General features: G+C 35.7%; 1 protein-coding gene across 3 annotated transcripts in view; it reads right to left on the bottom strand.

Annotated features, from left to right (window-relative positions):
- zgc:174354 overlaps window positions 1-11,216 on the bottom strand; it is a 90,236-nt gene extending 79,020 nt beyond the window's left edge. Inside the window, exons 1-7 of one of the 3 annotated variants that reach the window (XM_073915889.1) lie at window positions 10,902-11,216; window positions 10,603-10,702; window positions 10,419-10,494; window positions 10,096-10,184; window positions 9,923-10,019; window positions 9,680-9,819; window positions 9,312-9,584 (exon numbers count right to left, since the gene is read on the bottom strand). In XM_073915889.1, coding sequence (XP_073771990.1) covers window positions 9,410-9,584; window positions 9,680-9,819; window positions 9,923-10,019; window positions 10,096-10,184; window positions 10,419-10,494; window positions 10,603-10,702; window positions 10,902-11,061 — 837 coding nt within the window. In that variant the 5' untranslated portion in view covers window positions 11,062-11,216 and the 3' untranslated portion in view covers window positions 9,312-9,409. 3 annotated transcript variants of the gene reach the window in all.
- Window positions 11,217-20,689: the final 9,473 nt, after the last annotated feature.

Genomic DNA, 20,689 nt, shown 5'->3' on the forward strand with positions numbered 1-20,689 from the left:
TTTCATGAGTGTATTTTGAAAAGATGATGTTTTAGACAGAAATATGTTTTGCTGTGGTTACTAACTCATAAGTGTGGTCTATCAATATCGGGTGGTATTTAAAAAAATTATAGAAGAATTTCACTTTAGTTCTCCCCGTGTTGGTGTGGGTTTTCACTGGTTGGTCTGGTTTACCCCACAAGTCCAAAGACATGCGATATAGGTGAATTGGGTAAGCTAAATTGTCTGTAGTGTATGGGTGTTTTCCAGTAATGGGTTGCAACATGGGAGGGCATCCTCTGCGTAAAACTTATGCTGCATGACCCCCGATTAATAAAGCGACTAAGCCGAAATGAAAATGAATGACTGAATGAATTTCACTTTAAACATAATTTACACATTGTTACTTTGAACCCATCATCTGATATTTGGCAGCTCCATCAAGGGTTCTGCATTGTGTTTTCTTTTTATTGTGGGAATAACCAGACAGGTATCAGCAGTTGTGACGGCTCTTTAATCACTCCTGATGTAAACAAAAGCACAGATTTTACAGTGTGTCTTCGCCCTCATCACTTTTACATGCTTCAATCAGACAAATATAAATCAAAACCTCAATTAAAGTGAAAACACAAAAATAACGAACTATGTGAAATATGTGAAAAAGAAAGTTATACATAATATTGAAACATAAAAACTGGCTTCAAAAGTCAAGTAAATATGATTTAAGATCAATTAGAGCTGCAGACACCCACCTCTCCCATGTGCAGTCAGTACAGAAAAGGAGGAGGCGGGTGCAGAACAGGAAATTAGAAAACTTAAGCTTTCTTAGAAATTTAAAGGAGCAGGTATACTTAATAAACACTTCAGGTAAAACACACATTTTGTGTAATTCTATAAATAAAGTGAACTATTATTTCTATACCTGTTACACAGGCCCGGATTGGCTAATTGGGAGCACCGGGAAAGTTTTTTGGCCGCGAGGGCCGGTGTCCCTAGCTGCTTGCACTCTCAGCAGTCGCACTTTTTTCATTTATTTATTTGACCATAGCCTCACTCTTTTTATTTATTTTCTCGCAGGCAGCAAAACGCAGCCGGCAGGTTAATGATGATCATTTAGCATTCGACCTTAAACAGCGGCACCTTAGTGAAAAAAATAATTTGAATAATTAATATTAATGAATATTACACCTGCTCAATGAAAATCCAATGATTCACTACATTAATAAATCTGACATAACTTGATCAGAAATATAAAAAAGGGGTAAAAAGATTAAGCCATCAATAGAAAGTAAAACTGTGGTTAAAAGAGTCTTGCAGATACCAGCGCAATACTTATTTATTCTTCCAAACTCACCAACATAACAGCGACATTGTGGTCCAGTGGTCAGCATGTTGTGTTGTGATGCTGCTGCTCTAACCTCTCCTGAGTAAAGTGTTATTTTTATTATTATTATTTCATTTTTAGTGTTAGGAGGACAATATAATACTGTTTGGGTTACTTATGTGGGTGTACATATTTTATTTAGATTTTTATGTGTGACCACCGTTATAAAAGACTGCATATCTATAAATAATTTTGCACAGAATATATTTTCAGATATTGCAGGAAGGGACAATGTGATGTTTAAAGTATAGCTTTGGAGATTTAGCTACCCTTTAATCTTCTCATATTTATGAAAAACATTTGAAGTTCTAAAGCAGCTGTTTCCTTGAAAAAGACGTGATAGTGTCTTTAGAAACTGAATTGCAAATGACCTTATTTTAATATAGTCAGTCGTGAACAGAGGTGGGCCGGTCTAAGGCTTGAAACTCCAGGGCTGAAAAGAAATCCCACTCCTGCCCTGCTGTTACAGTAACGGGCTGAATATGCTGTCATAGCCTGCAAAGCCAATGTTATCTGGCCTTTGTTACTTTCGTCCAGTGTTACTTTCGTCCCCGCTCTCCCCCACTATAAGGCACACAGAATCATTTATCGTGTACAGACATGAACAGTCATATAGGGGTTTCACTGTCACATTTCTGTCAAAAACAGTGAAAAGTTCAGGCTGATTTATACTTCTGCAACAAGTTATCACCGTGACCTATGGCACATGCCTTGCGTGAAGCCATGCACTTAAACTTCTGTGTTCTGTTAGTGTTGCTCTGCAATAACACTTCCAAAATGCTAGCTGGCAACAGGTTTTCCTTGTTCCTTTGTGTTGAGTTTCTGCTTGTTAATGCAACATACTGTAGCTCAAACTCACTCATTCATAGTTGGTAACCAGGGAATGTGCAACAACTTTAATCATAAGGTAAACACAAAACAAAAGTTTTCATATGGAGCTCCTTTACCAGATTCAACACCTGTAAACACTCTCCCATGGCTCTCAGCCCTGACCACACATCTCAGCTCTACCAAGCTGACCATTCACAGAGTTTGCGATACGCATTGTTGTGATATATAGTTTTATTTTTTGAGAGGTCAGCATCAGTGTCCATACTCCATACACGTAAACTTGATGCAGAAGTATAAATCAGCTTTAAAACGCATATGTGTGTGTGTCTGTGTGCGCACAGGAACTTTGTAATGACATTGTGTGTGACTCATCATTGCAGAAAGGCTTGAATTAACTCCACATTATAAAGTAATTCAAATACATATGAAAAGTGCTTGACTACCGTTCTCTTACAGTATTTTTCAATCATTTTGCCACAAATTTCAGAACCCTGATGTCAATTTTCAAAACTCTAGACACAAAACTCTGAACAGTCACTAACACAGACTCTCCAGTGTTCAAAACTCTGCATGCTGCATTCATTTCCTTAAGGAAGTCTTGCATTAGCAGGATCATTGGTTCACATAATCCTATTATCATACAAATACTACAGGAACACAACTTTAGATCACCAGCACACAAAATGCACATTGTTTCAATAAACAATCATTAATAATCATTAAATATTGTTGTTTAAAATATATGATACAGGTTTCATGATGGTTTATACATAAGTGTAGAGGGAACGGTGCAGACAGTGGATATACTGATCTAGTTTTATTCATTCCATCATAATGTAGGTTTACTGTAATGTTTTCCTCACTGCACATCCCCATATAGAAAGCTGATATATGGCAACATGTGCAAATTACATTATTATAACATGTCATAATATAGGTAAAATTATAGGTAAAATATTTTTAGGGGTAAAATATATAACATAATAGATCATATATATATATATATATATATATATATATATATATATATATATATATATATATATATATATATATATACGTAACATACATGTTTATATTTGTAATTCTAACCGTACGTTCACACCGAAAGCGGCGACAGCGTCAAAGTAGCCGGAAGTCATTCATTTTCAATGAGAGCCGGCGGCGATAAGTGGCGAGGAGCAGCGCGGCGCGTCTTCGCCGGCGTGAGCGTCGAGGAGAGTTGAAATGAAGTCAACTTTATGGTAATGAGCTATGACGCGGTTCAGCGGCAAGCAATCAGAATGAAGACGTCCATCGCCATCACCTGTGAACTTTGGTTCCGACCACAGTTGTTCCCAAGGGTTTGATTATTGCGGTCGCCGCATTTCCAATTATTTCTATTTTTTTCCTACAGGAACATGCATTAAATAAGTTACTGGAGACTTACTGATGTTCATTAATGTTATAGAAATTTATCTTAAAAAAGCGGGAATCTCACGCGATGTGACAGTACAAAACAGTACTGCTGCTTCAGGATATTTCAGACATATGGACACATATTGGATAAATAGAGCAAAGCCACACCACACGCAACTTGATCTTCCATTGTTGTATGAATTTGATAAGAACTGCGCAACATTTTCACGCTAGAAACATGTTTTATGCAGGAATGTAACTGATATGCTGCAACGGCTCCTTTAAATACGAGATCAATGTAGCGAGTTTTGACGCTCTCGCCGCAGGAGCTGAAGGCAGAGAGCGTTGTCGCCAGGGCAGCCAGAGCGACCTAGGACGCTCTTGCCGCTTTCGGTGTGAACGTACGGTAATAGTCACAGTTTTTCTCGATTGCTTGGATGCAGTTGTCAACTGAAACTCCACCTTTTCAAAACAGTAGACACACAGGCCTAAACAGCAGCACTCATGGTCAAAATGACACATTTTGCTTGCAAAAGGCACATATCGTGTCAAAACATTTAAAATATGAAACAAAAACTAGTTTTACCTTAAAACAACACAACTTGCAAACAGATATATGAGCTCTTTGAATTAATCATTACACAATGGACAACAAAATACAAAATATAGAAGTCAGTGCACCACCATTGATTGTCATTGTAGCCTATTGCCAATGCCATTTGTTGTCTTTCTATTTGGGCTGTCAAGTTTGCCTTTTTGCAAAGAATTTGATCCAGAATAAGAAATGCTTTGATTAAATTTATATTGAATTCATGACAATTTTCAAACTGTGGCTGAAAACTAAAATACTGTAAAAACAGACAAAAATAAAAAAATACTGTAAATATTAAACACATTTAAACCAATGTACAGTCAAATCTTTTGGGAGTATAGGACATAGCCACTATTGACCTCCTCCATCCATGCTGGCACAGAACAACACAGACCTTCCACCATTTATATAAGGTTTGCAGACTGATTGCTAATTGAAGACTTGAGTGTAGGAGTTTCAAATTGCTGCTTCAGTGAATTCAAACTGATCTTGGTAGTGTCTAATGGTTAGGAATAGATGGTCTCTGTTTGGTTACCATAGCTAAAACAATGGAGTTTGGACTGCTTGAATGACATCTGTGTTAACTGTTTTGAAAAATGCTAAGGAAAATGTGTCAACCCAATAAGAAAAGGTTTACAAATTTGCAAGACCTGTCTTCTGCTCTGCTGGGATAGTGAAAATGAAAATGAAGTGGAACCTAGTTTCTTTAACCAGGTCAAAGCAAACAAGAAAAACTGTAAAAAATGGCAATATTTTGACATGTATGACATTTTATATATGTAAAATTCTTATGAACTATTATGTCACATATGTAATTTGCATATATTTCTATATTTCAGATTTCTATTTTAGGATCTGGGTTTCCATCTTTCTGGTCTTGTGGGTTTGGTTCTCCTCTACATCACAGTGGTGTTTTCATAAGTCAAAAATCTTGGAAACAACCTTCTGTCAATGTGAATCCAGGCCTGATATTGCTGTGATTGGGCTTTCTCACATACATACAGTAATGTCAAATATAAAAACATTGTCTGTAAAAGTGGTACATGGAACAAAGTAACCATAAATATAAAAAATGAAGGATGAATAAAGATGTCATCTATAGATAATGTAGTTCAGTTGGGTCATCTTCTGTGGTAACTGATGTCATATGATCTATCCTGATTATTTCATCATCTAAACATGTAATATTGTACAAAAGTTTCCATACATCCAGAGTAATGCAACAGTTAATTATTATTTTGAGTGCTTGTATCAGTTGATAATAACATCATGTGAAGTAAATGAATACATGGTTATTTCAATTGTAATGTTTGAGTTGCATTTTGAAATGGGATCAATTTGAAGTTTAATTGTGTTATATTGAAAAGGTGATCTGAGTTCAATGAACAAAGTATTTTTGACTTGTGTGTGTTGTATCCAAGCATTTGAAAAAAGATTTAAGGGTTTTGCAAAAAAATGTGCAATTTTAGCAATGGTTGTGAATTTTGTATTTAGAGTTTTGAAAATTGACACCTGGGCCCGGTTTTTCTAAAGTAATCCACTAGGATTTTGGATAAGGGATTGGATCAAATCTTGAAAATGGGTTTATCAAAAGAAAAAAACGGATTACCTAATCGGATTAGATCACGTAATCTAATCTTGGTTTTGATCCGGATCAAACCTTTAGTTTGGGTTTTTCAGACCTTTTTTGTAGGATCTGGATCACTTTGATCCAAAAAACCTGGATTAAACTGATCCCATCAGAAGGGTGGATTTAGCGTGGATTTCATGCCTAAAATGTAATGAAAACTTAAAAAATGTATTAAATAATACTATTTTTGGATCATGCAGTATCTTACGATATATACTATTTATTCATAAGGTTTTAATTTTATTTGTTCATCCGTCAGGCTATAGTGATTATTGGCTTTAATGTATTTAGCCTTTCAGTATAGGCCTCCAGCAACGTAGAAAGAGTTTGGCCTCATAAAATAATCCCCCAAACAGCTGTGAAAATTGACCAAAAACAATCAATTTTATTTTGTCTCTAATTGATATATATATTCATCACAATGAAAAATATTTTTCTTTTTAGAATATTTATTAGTGATGCATGCAATGATTACAGAATAAACAAAAAATGCAAAGAATGGCAATGACTGATTTTTTAAATCTCTTTCAACAATTGCAAAAAGAGACTGAAAGGGCAGAAGCACAGCTTCGTCTGGCGGGGGAACAACTGACTCTGACCAAACTGCAGCAAACCAAGGCCAAGGACATGAGATCTGCCTCCTAAAAGCTACGCTCAGACAAGCTGGTCTCTCCACATCAGATGAGGAAGTCTGAGATTATTGTGGAGTTTTTGATATTAAGTCTTTTTTTATTTACATCTATATTTGAAACTTATTATAAATATCCTCAATGTACAGTGTTGTAGGTCTCAGATGAGTGGAATGCTGGAAGAGGATGCGGTGTTGTTTTTCTTGTTTTTATTATTTATTATTATTATTAATTTAATATTTATTAAGTTTTCATTTAAAAAAAATAAAGTTATGTTGACCCCACGCTGGCTATTCTACTTGTCGCTCTTTACATATCTATAGTTCTACATTGTGATTTCTTATCCTGTTTGAGCACTGGTAATCCAGATTTAGTGATCCTGAAAAGTTCCTATCCGGATCAGTTTGATCCAATTCGATGTTGCTCTGAAAAACTGGCTCAAAATGTAAGCTGGATTACGTGATCACGGATCGCAAAAACAGAATTACTAAATCTGGATAAATTTGATCCGGATTAAACCTTTTGAAAAACCGGGCCCAGGGCCTGGTTTTTTAAAAGTAATCCACTAGGATTTTGGATAAGGGATTGGATCAAATCTTGAAAATGTTTTTTTTAAAAGAAAAAACGAATTACATAATCGGATTAGATCACGTAATCCAATCTTGGTTTTGATCCAGATCAAACCTTTAGTTTGGGTTTTTCAGATCTTTTTTGTAGGATCTGGATCATTTTGATCCAAAAAATCTGGATAGTGATTTCCTATCCTGTTTGAGCACTGGTTATCCAGATTTAGTGATCCTGAAAAGTTCCTATCCGGATCAGATTGATCCAATTCGATGTTGCTTTGAAAAACTGGCTCAAAAAGTAAGCTGGATTACCTGGTCACGGATCGCAAAAACAGAATTACTAAATCTGGATCAATTTGATCCGGATTAAACCTTTTGAAAAACCGGGCCCAGCAGCTGACCGTTACAGATACAGCATGCAGCACCGAGGACCGTCTATCTCTACAGCTTCAGACAGGGTTTTATGACAACCTTTGTAAATGTTTGCAATTAGGAATCCTTCTGCAGAAGACATGTCAGTGTTTGACGTAAACTGTTATTTTATAAAACATTTAATGTTGAGTGTTTATATGCATATTTTTATATATAATAAATGAATACACATTTAAATACATATGTTTGTGTGTTTTTGTTTCTCTGCTGAAGCACCGCAGTAAAAATTATCTTAGGGTCTCCTTTTGACCAGCAGCAACTCTGGTTAGTGGGTTCCCACTTAGGAAGAGGTCAAATTTCATTTTTACTGTTGATCATCAGTTGGCACCATTAAATCCTTTACATTGCCCCGTGCAAAAGCGTGTCTGACTTTTATATGGAGTTCTGTGGAGTAAAACTGCAATTTATAGAGTGCATGCATAAGTACACTTACTATGTTTACTATGTTCTAACAGCTGAGGTGCCTATTTTTTATTTTCTCCTACACATCAATATATGTGTGTAAAAGTCTCTCTTACAACCTCACACACTCACTAAACACCAAATAAAAGCAAGAAATCAAGCTTTTTTGAACTGTAACTGATGATCACCAGTAAAAATCACAAATCTTACCTCTTCCCAACAGGAAAAACCACCAACAATCAAGAATGCATGATTATACGCTGTCATGACGTTGCATTTAAAAATAATGGAAATCATTTGGGCAAAAACAGCCATGAACACAATGAAAGGGTGGTAAATTTGCTCAGAGTGTATTGTTGAGTTTTTAAAAAATTCTAAAAGTATTTTCCCAAAATATGTGTCAACAAGACTTTGTCACCAAAAATCATCCCATTTGCTGAACCACAGAGAAAGTTGTTGGTAAATTAAGCCTCAAAATCAGCCCAGAGTGGACCAAAACTTCACCAACAGCACAGAAGGGTTAAACACCCCCAAATCCTTGATGGCATGGTTCTAAGAGGCAGTGCTCACTTCTGGACAGAGGGGCAAGTGTAGAAAGTAGCAAGTGGAGATGTTTTGAACCTTCAGCTGACAGCCAGTGTAAGTGGAGAGGTAAGAGAGGTGTGACGTGGGCTCTCTTGGGATCATTGAAGACCAGATGAGCTGCAACATTTTGTTTGGCCAGGATTGATTAGATGAGCATGTCATCGGTGTAAACCAGAGATGCCCAAACTAGGGCCGTGGGCCAAAGTGAATCCACGGTAACCTTTGATTTGGCCCTCCATCCCATCTGAGAAGAGAGGGAGAATGATGGGGAGTTTTGAGGGAAAGTCTTTAACAGAGATTGTCATTTCTAATCCAACATAACTTTGTTTTTTAACTGTTGAGATACAAAAATAAACAAACTGAAATTAAACGTTTCAATGAAATGTGGTGAATGAATCAAATAAAATAATAGTCACTTGAAGGAGAGCAAACATTACAGAAGACATCAGCAAGCGAAGGCAAAGTGTATTTTTAGTGTTATAAATGGGATTGTTCATGTTTTATTGTAAGACTTTCATTCATTATAAAATGTATAATTATTAATACAATTAAAGAATTTGAAATGTTGTAAATTACAGTATTCAGTGAATCATGTAAATTATATAATGAATAATAATAATAAATTAGGAAATTACATTGACAATTTTACAGTTTGGTAGATTTACCTCCAGCCCACCACCCTCAGACGAGTTTAGTTTTTGGCCTTTCATAAGAAAAAGTTTCCCTGAAGCACCTCTGAAATAAACTTTAACTAAAAGTTTTAGATTGTGAGCAGGACAGCACACTGGTTCTCCCGCAGCATGTTTGTTCATCATTTCTATCTTAATGTGTTGATCATTTTCTGTTGTGTTTCTGTATTGTGTGAAGGTCAACCAGTCCACAGTTTATGCTGCTATAATCTTTATTCAGTTTTATTCATAAACTATGTACAATATATACACTGTGCTCACGTCGGCTCCAGGTCTCTTGGGTGAAGGTCTCTCAGTGACGTGGTCTCTTCTGGTCGCCGTGCGTCTCTGGTGGAGATGGGGAACGGGAACGTTTCCCTCTGGCATCTTGGACTGAAGATGCTGCACCAGCTGAGGAAGAGAAGGAAAGCGGCTTGGTCTGGCAGGAGAAGGACGGCCTCTTTTTCTTCTCAGCAGCATAGGCCTCACTGAACAGATCGAGCGCAAACACACACAAGCAGACATAATGTGAGATTTTCACAAACAATAGAACATGCTGCAATGCCAAGTACAGTTTACTCACGCGTCTATGATGGGAATGACGTATTTGCCGCTGCCGTCCATCATGACTCCCTTTCGGTTTGGGTCGTCCACCTCCAACAGGAAGCTGCGGGGAATCCCTGTGCTCCTCCGGATGCGCTTATGCGGAGCAGAGCTGCTGCCCTGTGAATTCATGAGTGACAGTCAAACGACAGAGCAAACAATCTGACTGATGGAGACAAGAGCTCAAGGTCACAGCAACCATAAGCTTAGAAAACCCAGTTACCCCTTTAGAGGGGCAGTGCCTAATGTGGTGTCCTGGGATCCCACAGTGAAAGCAGACATAGTTGGGTGGAAGAAGCCCAAGCAGTGTCATGGCCTCACTGATGAACATCAGAACCATGAGAATCAGCTTTAACATTTCTCACAAACCAAACCTGTCAGTGTCTGAACGCTCACCTGCTGGAGTAGTAGCACAGACTGGACTGGTACATCACCGCTTTCAGCTTGTCCTCCTCTGATGCCTTTGCCTCAGCCAGATTCTCAGTCTGTTTCACAGGCATTTGCACATTAGAATTTTATTTTACTGGTCTGCCTAAGTAGCTGTGTGTGTGTGTGTGTGTGTGTGTGTGTGTGTGTGTGTGTGTGTGTGTGTGTGTGTTTGTGTGTTTTAAACTGTGTATTGATATTCTGCACTACATGTCATTATGACGCCTCAAATGCAAACACTGCAGTTCAATACAGAGCAGCACAGTGGGGTGAATTAATCATTTGTTCAATACCTTCAACAGCTGCTCCAGTGAGAGGAGTGAAGAATCACCTGTTTGAGAAGATTTAGCTGATGGTCCAGCTTGATGTCTGCAAAACAAAACAAAGGAGCTTGTGTGACTAAAACACCACAGACAGACTCAAACTCTTGATATAACATCTATCAGAGGACGATTGCGCTTATTTCACATGACTTACCCAACAAATCTTCTGTTGGAGGACTTCAGCCCAGCCGCAGGGACCCGTCTGATGATGACCGATGTGTTTTTGGGGATGAGAGCATCATCATCTGTGTATTCTGACAGCAAAATAAAGTTTATATATTAATAATCATTTACCATAGTATACTTTGAGTGCCATTAGCATTTTAAAACACTCAAAACATCACTATATGTCACCATCAGAGTCATGATAACACATGTCAGCTTCTACAAGTCTGTCTGATAACACATCTAATGTTAGTGTAGTATAGTTTAAGTGGCTTTTCCTCATCTCACCTTCATCAGTTTGGCCTTTGCTGATCTTCAGCTGGCAGAACTTCAGCCTCTCGCGCCTCATGATCTGCCGCTTCAGCTCTCCCACAGTGATGTTGAGGCCCTCAAACTGGAGCGAGTCGTAGGTGAGTCGACTCTGAAACCTGTAATGAACACAAGACATACTGAATACAAACCACAGTGTGATAACAAGGGTCAAACCTGAATGATGGGAGAAGCAGACGATCAATCGATGTATCCAACAATCAATAATCTGGGAATCAGTAGCCACGAAGGACGCCGAGATCAGATGCCAATGAGCGAAGTTCAAAACAACACAAAAAGAACCGTTGCCATGGATGTTGACGATCACGTGACGAGGCGCTAAAAACTTCCGCGTTATTTTCTCATTAATAATAGTGAAATCATTACTATGATAATAATAAAATAAACAGCAGAACAGTTGGCCATCTCTGAATAATACACAGTGGCGTTTCCTTACACGAATGGTTCAGGACTCTGTATAGAGTCGGGCGAGTCACTGAATCAGTGATTCGTGGCTGAATGAATCACTTAAAGCTTCACTCGATTAAAGAGGTCTCTTGCTGCCACCTATTGGCGATTTGTTTTTCCGTTTTAAAGTAATTTAACACTTTTTAAAAACACCTTTAAATGTATTTTCTACAAATGTTCATCTCTGTATGTTAAAATGATTTAAAACTCTCTAAGCTCATCATTTATTTGTTTGCCCTTGATCTTCATTATGTGTTACAGTTTTTTTCCAATTGTTTTGCCACAAATTTCAGAACCCTGATGTCAATTAAAAAAACTCTAGACACAAAATCCTAAACAGTCACTACTTTTAACACTCTCCAGTGTTCTGCATACAGCATTCATTCCCTTAAAGAAGTCTTGCATTTGCAGGATCATTGATTCACATAATCCTTTTATAATACAAATACTACAGGAACACTACTTTAGATCACCAGCAGCACACAAGATGTACATCGCTTCAATAAACAATCATTAACAATCATTAAATATTGTTGTTTAAAATATATGATACAGGTTTCATTATGGTCTATAAGTGTAAAGGGAAACAGTGCAGACAGTGGATATACCGAACTAGTTTTATAAATTCCATCATAATGTAGGTTTACTGTATTTTTTTTCTCACTTCACGTCCCCATATAGAAAGCTGATAAATGGCATGATATATGGTCCCATCTGCAAATTACATTATTATAAAATGTCATAATAGTCAATAATTTGTCAAAATAGTGAAAAAATCATTGTTTATATTTTTTTCAACCATATCATATATATATATATTTGTAGGGGTAAAATATATAACATAATGGATCGTATATATACGTAACATATATGTTTTAACAAATGGCAATATTTTGACATGTATAACATATTTTATATATGTAAAATTCATATGAACTATTATATCACATATGTAATTTGCATATATTTCTATATATCAGATTTCTATTTTGGGAATTTGTGTTACCATCAGTCTGGTCTTGTGGATTTGGTCACGGGTTCTCCTCTACATTTCAGTGTTGTTTTTATTACTCAGAAATCTTGGAAAGAACCTTCTGTCAATGTAAATCCAGGCCTGACATTGGTCTGCTGTGACTGGGCTTTCTTACAGTGATGTCAAATATATAAACATTGTCTGTAAAAGTGGTACACAGAACAAAGAAACCATAAATATGGACTAAGGATGAATAAAGATGACATCTATAGATAATGTAGTTCAGTTGGGTCATCTTCTGTGGTAACTGATGTCATTTGATCTATCCTGATTATTTCATCATCTAAACATGTAATATTGTACATCAGTTTCCCCACATCAACAATAATGCAGCAGTTATTCATCATTTTGAGTGCTTGTATCAGTTGATAATAACATCATGTGAAGTAAATGAATACATGGTTATTTCAAATGTAATGTTTGAGTTGCATTTTGAAATGGGATCAATTTGAAGTTTAATTGTGTTATATTGAAAAGGTGATCTGAGTTCAATGAATAAAGTATGTTTGACTTGTGTGTGTTGTATCCAAGCATTTGAAAAAAGAGTTAAAAGTTTTGCAAAAATGTACAATTTTGGCAAAGGTTGTGAATTTTGTGTCTAGACTTTTGAAAACCAAAGTTCTGAAATTTGTGGCAAAACAATTGTAAAAACCTGTAATAAAAAAGAGAAAGGATAAATCTTATAGATGATGAGCACAAATCTGAAAGCATCTGTGGATCTGTCACAATCCACTCGTTTATTATCATTACTGTGGGTTTCTTCATCACAAAAATAAGCCCATGTAAGAATTGAAATATTACAAATATTTTTGATGTCTTTGACAATTCAAAACATGAGCTGAAAACAGAGACTGTTGACCACAACCCAGCAGGTGGGAATGCGGGAAAAAACAATTCCTGCTGCATTTGCATCTGAGTCTGCTGAAACTCGGCTTCAACCACCCCAACTCACACATATGGTCATTTCAATGTTTGAATGTTTCAGATTAACCTAAGTGACTTTATCTATCATGTTTGATATCATTTGAAATGTCTCAGTGCGATTGGTACAATGGTCTCATTCTCTCAGAAATAGACATAATCAAAACAATAAATATATAACTTCAGGCATCTTTTGAACCACTGTGAAGGGTGTGACTTTTCCACAGGCAGCACTAAATGCAAATGTCTTTTGTTATGCTCACACCCCTGTCCTTGAGGGAATTCTTGGATTACTTAAGGTAAGGTTTGAGAAAGGCTCAGCGCGATTCTGCTTACCCCGATCAGCCCGTAACATGGAGCTTATGCTCCATGTTATGTATATTTTAAAGTCAGGAATGCATCTTTTAATCTTGGATTTATCTTTGGTAACTTGATGTATTTATTGATCTTTTATGAATTGACTGATTGAATTGGCATAATACACATTTACCTGACTAATAAATTGTTATGTTTTGAATTATTCAAACAGTCCTCGTGTTATTATCACTGATAAATGTTGTTGTCCATAGCACTACAAGCCACTGTACAGGTTAGTAACGGACTAAAACATGTTAGACGGAGCAGTGTGGCACGCTATACAATGTTGCTAGAGATCCGACTAACATATTGGCATTAATTCAAGTATACTTATGCGGACCACATAAAAAATCTCCTAAATATAGTAAGTATAGGGTTCTGCCACTTTAGGAGAGTGGTTAATCGCCTCTGTTTAATGACCAAGACTGACAAGCTTGTATTAAGAGATTGTATACCCGGCCGGTGCAAGACTCGAGATGCTATAGGAATCTGAGTAAATGAGAATAAGGTATAATAACAAATCAAAAGAATATTCAATCATAATCTAAAATAATGTGAAAGGAAACAAAATAATCTTATCAATGTTTTATAATTGGAGTCAGATAAAACGAGGATAAATATATTAATATTCTAAACCACCTCATACTAAAATTGGAGTCAGATATGAGTTAAGTTTAATATAAATCAATATTGTGCACTGGAAAGACCGAACATGCAGTGAACCTTCATCCACCATTGGATACCGTCATTGGACCAACTGGGTGGACCCTACACCCATATACAAATAAATAAAACACCACAAGCAGATTTAAAACATCAGAATCTGCAGAACAAGGATCAGCACTGACCTTTCCAAGAAGAAGAGCGACTGCAGCAGGCTTGAACTGAAAGACTGATTCATATTATTGAGTGTTTCTAATTCAAAAACTCTTTTGTTTAGGGTTAGTGATTCAGATCTCATTTAATGTTTACAGAATAATGAAAAATGATTTACAGACCTAATTTGCATCAATGAATTAAAACAAAACAAGAAGACTGCAATGAATAATCCCTGATATAAGGATCATTTCTAATCATTTATCAGATTTACCATTGTTTTAATTATTACGAAAAATCTGTGAAATGCAAATTTTACTCATGCAAAAAAAATATTACAGACAATGGATTATCAAGTTATGAATTCCAATAGTGAAGGTGGCGAGGCAGTAGCGCAGTTTCTGTGTGGAGTTTGCATTTTCCCCCTGCCTTTACGTGGGTTTCCTCCGGGTGCTCCGGTTTCCCCCACAGTCCAAAGACATGCGGTACAGGTGAATTGGGTGGACTAAATTGTCTGTAGTGTATGAGTGTGTGTGTGTGTGTGTGTGTGTGTGGATGTTTCCCAAAGATGTGTTGCGGCTGGAAGGGCATCCGCTGCGTAAAAACTTGCTGGATAATAGTGAACTATAATGCTATTGTAAGTGAATGATTAGCACAGTTTATTAAAGCATTAGTTTTTTTTTGTTTTGTTTTTTTAACAAGAACCAGCATGTACAGTTTTCTTATACAATACAATACAATCACTTTACATTTCCTAACAAGAATGAAATAAGTGAAAAAACAAAGAAGAGAAAAAAAAACAAAAAATAAATAAAATAACAGAGGAGAGGGTACATAATTATCAAATTACATACAAATATGTTTCGCACATTTTATAATTTTAGTTATTTACAAGAGTTAGTAATGCACTTTTTTTTTTTACAGGAAATGCATATATACAAACATTTTATGTAAAAATGTTAAAGGAGGAGCATATATTAATTGTTTTAATTGCTTTTCTATTTTGAGACTTGGAAATCACTTTTATATACATTTGAATCTCTTTTTCTAACACCATGAAGAGAGGTTTGCTTTTGGAAAACTTGGATTTATGTATGTGAAATTTACATAATAATAAAATAAAATTTATAATAAAACCAGCATCTTTTAAAGAGCGATCCTTAACATAAAAACCCAAAATCACATGTTTATAAGATAAGGAAAAGGTTTTTAAGATATTATGAGCAATAAAAGCTTCAACATTGATCCAAAATAGTCGAGTATATTGGCAAGACCAAAATAAATGTGAAATAGTTTCATTAAAGCTTTCGCAAAAACAGCATTCTAACTCAATATCAATTTAAAATTTTTGTAGAAATAATTTTGTGGGATAAACTCTATGAAGTAATTTAAATGATATTTCTTTAGCTTTATTTGTGATAAAAAAATGTTGAGGTAATGACCAAACTTGAGTCCAGTTTGAATTATTAAAGATATTGTTCCAGTAAAAAATAACATACGGTATAGACATATTTTCTTTTAAGATTAAAGATCTAATTTTGTGATTATTAGGCTTAAATCCAGAGAAACAGATAAACCCAACCGAGGTTTGTTCAGGTTTAGGAGGACAAACAGTAAGTGCTGATGTACATACACTGCCTTTATACAGCATATGTATGCCAGTGGGTATTGCCCCGGTTAGAATAGTAAATTCCTGTAATGTAACAGGAATTTTGTATCTTGCCATAAATTCTGTAAATGTAAACAAATTTCCGGCATTATCAAATAATTGGTTAACTAATAATAGTCCATTGTTAAACCAATTGTTAAAGAATAGTGACATTTCTATACATGATATTGGCATTATTCCAAATATGAAAACTATGTGGGGAGAAGTTGTGTTTATAAATAAGCCTCCATGTTGTAAGCACTTGTTGATGAAATTTAGAGAGTTTGATTGGGAGTTTTTCAATTTTGTAATTACACATTAAAAGAAATTCTAAACCACCCATATGAGAGAAAATGAAACGGGGGATAATCCAATTAATTTTAAAATTACCACTAAGTGAGTTAAAATCAATAAAATTTAAGCCGCCTTTGTCATAAGAATTCAGCATTACTGATTTTTTAATATTATGAATTTTGTTTTTCCAAAGAAATTTTGTCAACATTCCGTCAATTAGTTTGTTTGTGTGCTTATCAACTGAAATAGGCTGAGCTGTATATGACAATCTAGAAATACCTTCAGAACTCTGCCTTTGATTGATAGATCTCTTTGTAGCCAATGGTTCATCATCTTTTTCGTTTTTTCAATAATTGGTAGAAAATTGGAAATACATCTACTTTTATCATCCTTAATTATTTTAATTCCCAAATATGTCACACTCTCTCTCACAGGGATGTTACAAATTAGAGATTCTGAACAATCTCTCACTGGTAATAATTCACATTTATTTATGTTAAGGCAGAGACCTGAGGCTTTAAAAGGGTTCAAGAATTTCTATTGCTGTAGCAATCTGTGAGGCATCCTTCAGAAACAAAACAGTATCATCCGCTAACTGGCTTATTACCACTTCAGTGTTTTCAATAGATATTCCTTTTAAGGAGCTTTCTCTAATATGTATATTTAGAAGTTCAGTGGCTATCAAAAACAGGTACGGGGAGATTGGGCATCCCTGCCTAACTCCTCGTCTCAAAGAAAATCTAGGAGAGGTGCCGCTGCTGAGTCTAATAGAACTATTGCAATTAGTGTAAAGCATTTTAATAGATCTACAGAAGAAATTTCCAAATCCTACCCTACTAAGAGTTTGTAACAAAAATTCATGTTCTAAAGAATCAAAAGCTTTATAGTAGTCAAGAAAAAGTATAAAGTTGTCATTAGAGAAGTAATGTGAATTTTCTAGAATATCTAATACTAAACGTATGTTATTAAAAATGTGTCTTTTTTGCAAAAATCCAGATTGACATTCATCAATTAAATTGTTCAAAGTACATTTTACTCTTTTGGATAAAACTAATGCAATAATTTTATAATCATTGTTCAGCAAGGTAATTGGTCGCCAATTATCAATTAATAAGTGATCTTTATTTGGTTTTGGTATTAAAGTTATTAGTCCTTGACATAAGGTTGGAGGAAGGAAGAATCTATCTATGCTCTCATTAAAGACCTCAGGCAAAAAAGGAGTTAAAAGTTTCTCAAATGTTCTATAAAACTCAGCAGAGTCCGTCCGTTCCAGGAGACTTGTTGCTTTTCAGTGATTTAATGGCATCCGTAACTTCTTGTAAACTAAGAGGGGCTTCACATATATTGAACTCATCATCACTAATCTGTTTTATGTTATGTAGCGATTTAAAGAATTCTGTAGTAGATTGTTGACAAAATTTAGAAGAATACAAGTTACTGTAAAATTCAGAACAATAGTTTGCAACAATTTTTGCATTCTCCACAATATTACCATTAATCCTCAATTTCTCAATATAATTATATTTAGCTTGTTGCCTCTCAAGTCTAAAGAAATACGCAGAGCTCATTTCACCCTCTTCAAGCCATTTCCTTCGAGATCTTATAAAAGCTCCTTCTGCCTTTTGTTTGTAAAATTCTGATAATTTAATCTCTTGTTCAGTAAGTTCTGCTTTTCCAGATTCTGATAAGTCTTCTATTGTTTTGGATGATAAAGTGGATATTTTTAAAATAATACTATCTTCTTCAGCTCTTCTCTTTTTTGCCAATTCACTACAGTATTTCCTAAAAAAATTTCCCGCTTCAAATTTGAGAAGTTCCCAATTATTACAATATTTTTTTTCAACTTTCGCTTTATTCCAGTAAGTCAAAATAATTTTTTCTATTCCAGTAATAACTTCCTTATGTTTAAGAACTGAATAATTTAATTTCCAGTAACCAGATTTTTGAGTTAAATTACTAAAGTTTCTAAAGGGAATCATAATCGAAATAGCTGCATGATCTGAGAACGGAGATGGTATTATATCAGTAACAATGTTATCCAAGTCATTGGAAGTAAGCCAATAATCAATCCTAGATTGAGAAGATAAAGATTTGTTACTCCAAGTAAAACATTCTTGTGTTGGATGAGATTTTCTCCATGGATCAAACAAGGAAAATTGTTCTATAAAAGCCATAATATAATCTGAATTAGGAGTTCCAGTTTGATGAGGCCATCTATCTAAACTATTATCTAGGACAACATTGAAATCACCACCAAAGATTAGAGCAGAATTAGGAAAAATGGTTAACATTTGAATCACCTGCTTGCCTAATCTATTGAAGAGAGCTTTATTTTCTTTTTGTAAGTTAAAACCATATACATTAACTATAATATAAGTTTCATTTAAAATCTCAGCGGCAAGTACAATGTAGTGCCCAGAAGCATCACAGTTAGATCTTAAGATTTTTCCTTTAAATCTGTCCTTTAAAATACAAACCCCAGCAGATTTAGTAGTGCCATGGGAAAACCACAGATCTAGTCCCCACTGTGACCTCCAAAATTGTGCGTCTTCAGTAACAGAGTGGCATTCTTGTAGAAAACAAAAATCTGCATTAAAGCGCTTCAAGTATAAGAAAAAAGCTTTCCTCTTAGTGATATTGCGTAACCCTCTACAGTTAAGAGAAACAATAGATAAAGACATAGAACAAGAGTGAATATGAAATAAATAAAAAAATAAAACAGATCCAGAAGATTCCTATATAAATATATAGCAAATCTTAAGCAAACTGTCAGGGTTCTGCCACTTTGGTCTCGTAAATTCTTGTTTTGGTGGCAGAGCTTTGACACTACTCATGTCTGGTCCTGTTTCTGTCTCTGTGTGCGCGCGCGCCGTCGTGGGTGTACGCAGAGTGTGTGCGCTGGCGCTTGATGTGGCCGCGCACGCTCTGCGTCCCTCAGACGCGCGCGCTCTTGTACTAGTGTTTGTGTTTGTTCTGTCAGCATCGCGCTGCTTTATTCTCGGCGCCTCCGTCTAGTTGGTTTCAGTTTTGGTTGGCGCTGAGATGAAGCATGCGCGTTGCTTATGTGTGAGCGCACGGTAAGGTGTTTATCTATCGTGTGCTTGTGTCTTGTGTCTTTTGTCAAAGCACGTGGCTCGATGTTTACATTGTGGTCACGTGCTTTTGTCGTGTGCTTCAGTGTTGTGCTCGTCTTGTCATGAACATGCGGTTGATGAGTTCTCTCACTGGCCGCATGTTCTTGTCCTGTGTCATCGGAGCGCATGGCTTGTGTTGTCTCTCTGTGTCATGCGCTCTCCCGTCTATTGTCTAGTCCCACCCTCCTTGTTAACCCATTATTAGTTAATTATGTTCACCTGTTTTTTTGTTAATTTCCTACAGTTTATAAACCCCTTATGTCTGCTGTCCTGTGCGAGTTCGTCATCATATGTTGTCGATGTTTACCTGTCCTGCTGTGTCCAGTCCTGCCTTGTCCTGCCTGCCCAGTCAAGTTTGTTTGTTTGATTTATTGTTTGTTGTAGTAGTGTTTTTCCCCCTCTGGGTTGTTTATTTTTGCCTTTTATTTTATTTTATTAATAATAAATCCTACTTCACTCTGCGCTTGGGTCCTCGCTCCTTTTTCCCTTTACCGGAACGTGACACAAATGCAGCAATAATATCCCAGGATGAGAACAGCAATCCCTTTTTAACACCTATATTGGTTATACTGAAAATTTGTAAAAGAGAAAAAATTAACAGGAGTCTTAGTCTCTACCACTTCTTTAGCCAACATAAGCAAAAATAATGTATTTTCTTTTTTTATCTAAAGAGAGAAAAAAAAAATGTTTTGTTTCTTTTATAAAAGTATTACATTAATCAATATGACTGGAGTCTGAATCCCTTTCATGTTATCGTTTCAAGTAATGAAAAGAAAATGTCTCCCTTTAAAGTTAAAAGAAAAATAAGCAAATATCGCATCTTCTCTGAAAGTTCAAATCAACAAAACTGAATTTGAGTACCTGTTTCTTTTCAGTCTATAGACCAAAAATATGGAAGAAAAGTATCTTAAATTTAAATCCAGAGAGAGACGGGAAAGGCGTTACTGTTCCTTGTGTAAATGAAAAAATATTTAAACAGGTCTTATGTTCCAGTTTTTACAAAGATTAAAATGAGAGTACTTTTGTACTGAAAGGGGGTATTAGCATGCTTCTTTTTTCAGTTGCGGTTGCCACTTTTTCCATTGTAATTTAGGAT

Source organism: Danio rerio, chromosome 11 (assembly GCF_049306965.1).
Source record: "Danio rerio strain Tuebingen ecotype United States chromosome 11, GRCz12tu, whole genome shotgun sequence".
NCBI lineage: Eukaryota > Metazoa > Chordata > Actinopteri > Cypriniformes > Danionidae > Danio > Danio rerio.